General features: G+C 40.1%; 1 protein-coding gene across 1 annotated transcript; it reads left to right on the forward strand.

The window, feature by feature from the left end:
* The first annotated feature begins 258 nt into the window (after positions 1 to 258).
* Positions 259 to 3106, forward strand: Zscan31 (zinc finger and SCAN domain containing 31). Its single transcript, XM_078018562.1, is given in 10 exon segments — positions 259 to 384; positions 386 to 485; positions 488 to 578; positions 580 to 625; positions 1618 to 1761; positions 1763 to 1805; positions 2311 to 2396; positions 2399 to 2662; positions 2664 to 2775; positions 2778 to 3106. Coding segments are annotated over 10 exon segments (1341 nt in total).
* Positions 3107 to 4962: the final 1856 nt, after the last annotated feature.

Genomic DNA, 4962 nt, shown 5'->3' on the forward strand with positions numbered 1-4962 from the left:
TAATGTTCTATCATTAGGTATATCCTCCTTAAGAAGATTAAATCAAAGTTCTGGGGTTATGGCTCAGCAGTAGAGCGCTCACCTCACATGTGCAAGGCTCTGGGTTGGATCCTCAGCACCATATAAAAATAAATAAATAAATAAAATAAAGTTATTGTTTACAACTACCAAAAAAATTTAAAAAGAAGATTAAATCTTAAATCACAGATTTTTCTTTTTTACCCCAAGTTGGTGTGAGTCTTCTAAATTAGTTCCAGAATGGCTTCAACAGAGGAACAGGATGAACTTAAGATTGTGAAGGTGGAAGAAGATCCTCTCTGGGATCAAGAAACCTACCTTCCAGTGAACAGCTTTTCTGGCCAGGAGGCCTCACACGGACTTTTTAAGGCAATTTTGTTTCCAAGAGATTCCTGGTCCTTGAGAAGCTCTAGGCAGGCTCCAAGAACTCTGTCATCAGTGGCGGAGACTAGAGATTCACACCAAGGAGCTATTCTAGAGCTGCTGGTGCTAGAACAGCTCCTGATCATTCTACCTGAGGAGCTACAGGCCTGGGTGCAGGAGCACCATCTAGAAAGTGGCTGTGGTGGAAGATCTGGAGCAAGAGCTTAGTGAGCCTGGGAACCAGGTAAGAGGAGGAAGATGGGCTTCTAGACATTGAATACTAAATGAAGAGTGAAGTTTGGTGACATAGGTTAGTTGGCTTTAACTACATGTCTTAGTTCTCTGTTACTGTATAAACAGTTGCCCCTGAACTTTACTTGTTAAGGTCTGTAGACAAGTCAAAATAACACCTGGTATTTTGCCAGGGGAATGTAGAGTTCGTAAACAAGTCTGGATGGTGCCTGGCAAAATGCCAGAGGGAGTGGTTTGAGAAGTAACAAAAGCGAGCCATTAAGTGTGGAGATTCCTTATTGGTTGACTGATGTATGTAGTTTATGCTAATTAAGATAAGCTGTGCAAAATGTATAAATAGCTCTGTGGCCCTACAATAAACGGCTTCAATTCCTGCTGCATCAATGTACACAAGTTATTCGTCACCCCCCCCCCCCCCCCCGGTTATTCTGCTGCAGCCATTTGGGAGCTACTTAGAACAATCTCCTGTTAGGTAGCAGTGATGATGTCAGCCAAGACTATAGTCAAATGGTAACTTGAATGAGGCTGGTGGATCTAATTCCAAGATGGCTCACTTTTATGGTTGTTGGCAGCTTAATTTTCTCTCTGGCTATTGGCAGGAGGTTTTAGTTCTTTGCTCCATCAGTCTCCTCTTAGACTTGCTTCAATATCTTTATGACAAATCAGCTGGTTTTCTCAGGAGGAAAAAGAAAGAAAAGAGCCACAATGCTTTTCATGACATAGAAGTTATATGCCATCATTTCTGTCACACTTTTGTTCAGTAGAAGTGAGCCATTAAGTACAGTACACACTCAAGGGAAGGGGAGTTAGACTCTGTCTTTTAAAGGGAGGATTATCAAAAACTACCTATTTTAAACCATCCCCCTGTTCTCTTTTTGAGTATGAAACTAAACTCTGCTCCTTACATTGAGCCACTGCTTTAGAAAATGTTTCAAATGATTCCATATGATCTCTTTAATTAAGTATTAGCTTGTACTCTCATAGTCTTTCTCTTATGAACCCAAATATACCTGCCTTCAAGCCCCATACCAGGAATACAGACATGTTAACGTGCTTACAGAGGACATGGTACATCTCAAGGGCAAGCAGGAATCAACAGTCACCCAGCTCCAGTCTATGGTGACACACAGTTCAAATATGAAGCTTTGGCCTCCACCAATTTCAAGAACAAGGTAAGGACTTTGACAGGTCCATTCAGGAGATCTTCATTGGCTCTGTGTAGGAAATTGTTTAAGACTGAGGACTTTGGAGCCAAATTGCCTGAGTTGGAATTTAAGCATTGCTACTCCATAGCTCTTGACAACAAGCGGTTCAAGGAAGCTCTCTGTTCCTTCAGTTGATACATCTATGAAATGGGGCTAATCATCATACCTCAGTCAAATAGTTTAGAATTCAACAAGTTAATATGTATGAAACACTTAGAACAGTGCTAGTCTTGTAGTGAATAGTTTGTAGTAACTGGTCATGTGCATCCTCTCTGGGAATCTTGCTTTTTCTGGGTAATCCCTTCCAGCAATTTCAGCAATGCTCTTGACCTTAATATCCCTATTTAAAACTCCTGACATTAAACTTTCAGGTTTGCATTCTTAGAATATATATATATCTGATTTCCATCTTATGATAGTGCTTTTTCATAATGGAGAAGGATGACATTGTTTGGTCCATTTATTATTCCAGGGGCTAAGACTATACCTGAAAACCAGAAGTTGGTATCAAAACAGAAAGTCTTAAAAGAAATGGAACATTTTGGGGACAGCAGATTCCCAAAAAAAATGTTTCTCTGGATTCTAAGTACAGAGAAACTTGTAAACATGAGAACAAGGTAGAAAAGCAAAGTTGCCATTCTGTTGGAGAAAGATGTCACCAGTGGAATGAATGTGGAAAAAGCTTCACTCAGAGCTCAGTCCTCATTCAGCACCAGAGAATCCACACTGGGGAGAAGCCACATGAATGTGAAGAATGTGGGAAGGCTTTCAGCCTGATTGAACATCAGTGGAACCACACTGGAGAGAAACCCTATCAATGTAAGGGAGTGTGGGAAATCCTTCAGTGCCAGCAATGGCCTCATCAGACACAGAAGAATCCACACAGGAGAAAAACCCTATCAATGTGAAGCATGTGGAAAGGCTTTCTGCCTCAGCTCTTTAGATTACACACTGAAGAGAAATGCTATCAGTGTAATCAGTATGGCAAAGCCTTTAGTCAGAATGCAGGACTTTTTCAGCATCTCTAAATCCACACTGATGAGAAACCTTATCAATGCAGTCAGTGGTGTAAAAGCTTTAGTAGGTGGACACTCCTTACGAAACATCAAAGAAGCCACACTGGAGAGAGACCTTATAAGTGTGATGAGTGTGGGAAACCTTTGGTCATCACTGCCACCTTATTAGCCATTTTAGAATCCATACTCTTGCTGAACTGGTCTAATTTCATGTACTTTCAGGCCCCTAAATGGGACTTTCTTGGAAAGTAAGATTTTTAAGTGACTTATTCTATTTTTATCAAATTTGTTTTGGTTAGGAATGAATACCTTATCTATAAATCAAAGGCTGGTGTCTCCTGGGTGGATGTCTGTGGATATGGGCAGCCTCCTTATTCCCTGTCCCTTGGTTCATTCTTAATGATTTCCCTTAAATGGACCAAATCTTATCTGGAAATAAATTGGCATTGAGAGGTTGCTTTTGAGTAATGCTGAATATTGGCCAATGACCAATTCTAAAAGGATAGTATGAATGCATACTTTTTAAAGACCTGGTAAGTTGAAAGGATATACAGAAGTGAGTATTTTTTTTTCTGTAGAAGTTATTTTTTAAACACACTTAAAGCTTCTGGGAATAGGAGTCATTCTCTCAGGAAATCATTGTTGTGGTTTTCTCTAACAATGTGACAGGAAGACAGGCCTGTAGTCCCAGCTACCTGAGAGGCTGAGATAGAAGAATCACTTGAGTCCAGTGTGGGGAGCCACACTGAATGACCACACCTTCCAGTCCTGATGCCTCAGGCTCTGACCAACCACTGCACTTGTTGTGGCTTGGGCAGAGAATGCTTGAATAGTAAGGAGGTCTTCTTTGTGGGCGTAACCCTAGGGTTGAGTTACACTCACCTATTCCCTTGTAGCCCTACCCCTTCTGCACTGTTATAGATAGAACTTTCTAAGAACAGAGTCCCCCTAATAAAAGCTCACTTCCGAGCATGCTCCCTTCCTTCCCTCCCCCCCCCCTCTCTCTCTCTCTCTCTCTCTCTCTCTCTCTCTCTCGACAGCCTCTCGTGACTTTCTCTTACTCTCCCTTTTGGGGAGCTTGAGGCTGAGAGCCAGGGAAGCCATCCTGAAGCTTCTGTAAGGTAAATTGTGTCTGTGTTTTATTTTGTGACCCTGCAAATTCACACAAGTGATCTTAATCTGTGTGTAAAACCAGCAGCATTGGTGGTGTGGAAATCTAAGTCCCATTTCACACCTGACTCCAAGTCCTCGGGGCAGGTCATTAGCATATTTAAGATTTCCATATATATATATATATATATATATATATATATATATATATATATATAAAATGAGTGATGTGATACTTTAAAACCTCTGTTCTCCACAAAGTACCTCTTTACTTACCTTTTCTTGCAGCATTATTATTTCCTTGCCATTGCCTTTTGAGTGTTAGTTAGCCATTTTAAGTGCCATTGCAAGCAGCATCATTGAAGTAGCTTTATAAAGAAAAGGGGCCTCTGATCTCAGGCAGCTGGTATTTAACTGGAGAGACTGGCATGTTAGGCCTTTTACTTTAAACACAGACTCTTGACACTAGACTATTCAGATTCAGATTCAAATCCTTCTTCTCTATTTGTGAATTATGGGACCTAAAGCCCTTAATCATTTATTGAGGAATGCCCCTATGCTGTAGTCTCTCCATTTGGAAAACAGATATCACTACCATTCTCATAAAATATATAAGGCTAAGTGAATACAAACTTGTAAAGCTCTTGAACCATAGCTTTAAATAAAGAAGAACTATGAGTTACATAAGAAATAATACCATCTAATAGGTATTAGGTATTGGTAGGTGAAACTGTAATCAAGTTAAAACTAAATAGGATATTAAATGCTTCTGCTGATATTCTTGTTATATTTTTCCTTACAATTAGAATCTGAATCAGAATATAAAGAGTAAATAAAAATTCAGTTTAGAAGTATAATGCTCTGCTGGGTATGGTGGCACACACCTATAATCCTAGTGACTTGGGTGGCTGAGGTAGGAGGATTATAAGTTTGAGGTCAGCCTGGGCATCATAGCAATAACTGTTTCAAAAAATAAAAAAGGCTAGGAATGTGGTTCA

Source organism: Ictidomys tridecemlineatus, chromosome 8, assembly GCF_052094955.1.
Source record: "Ictidomys tridecemlineatus isolate mIctTri1 chromosome 8, mIctTri1.hap1, whole genome shotgun sequence".
In the NCBI taxonomy this organism is placed as follows: Eukaryota; Metazoa; Chordata; class Mammalia; order Rodentia; family Sciuridae; genus Ictidomys; species Ictidomys tridecemlineatus.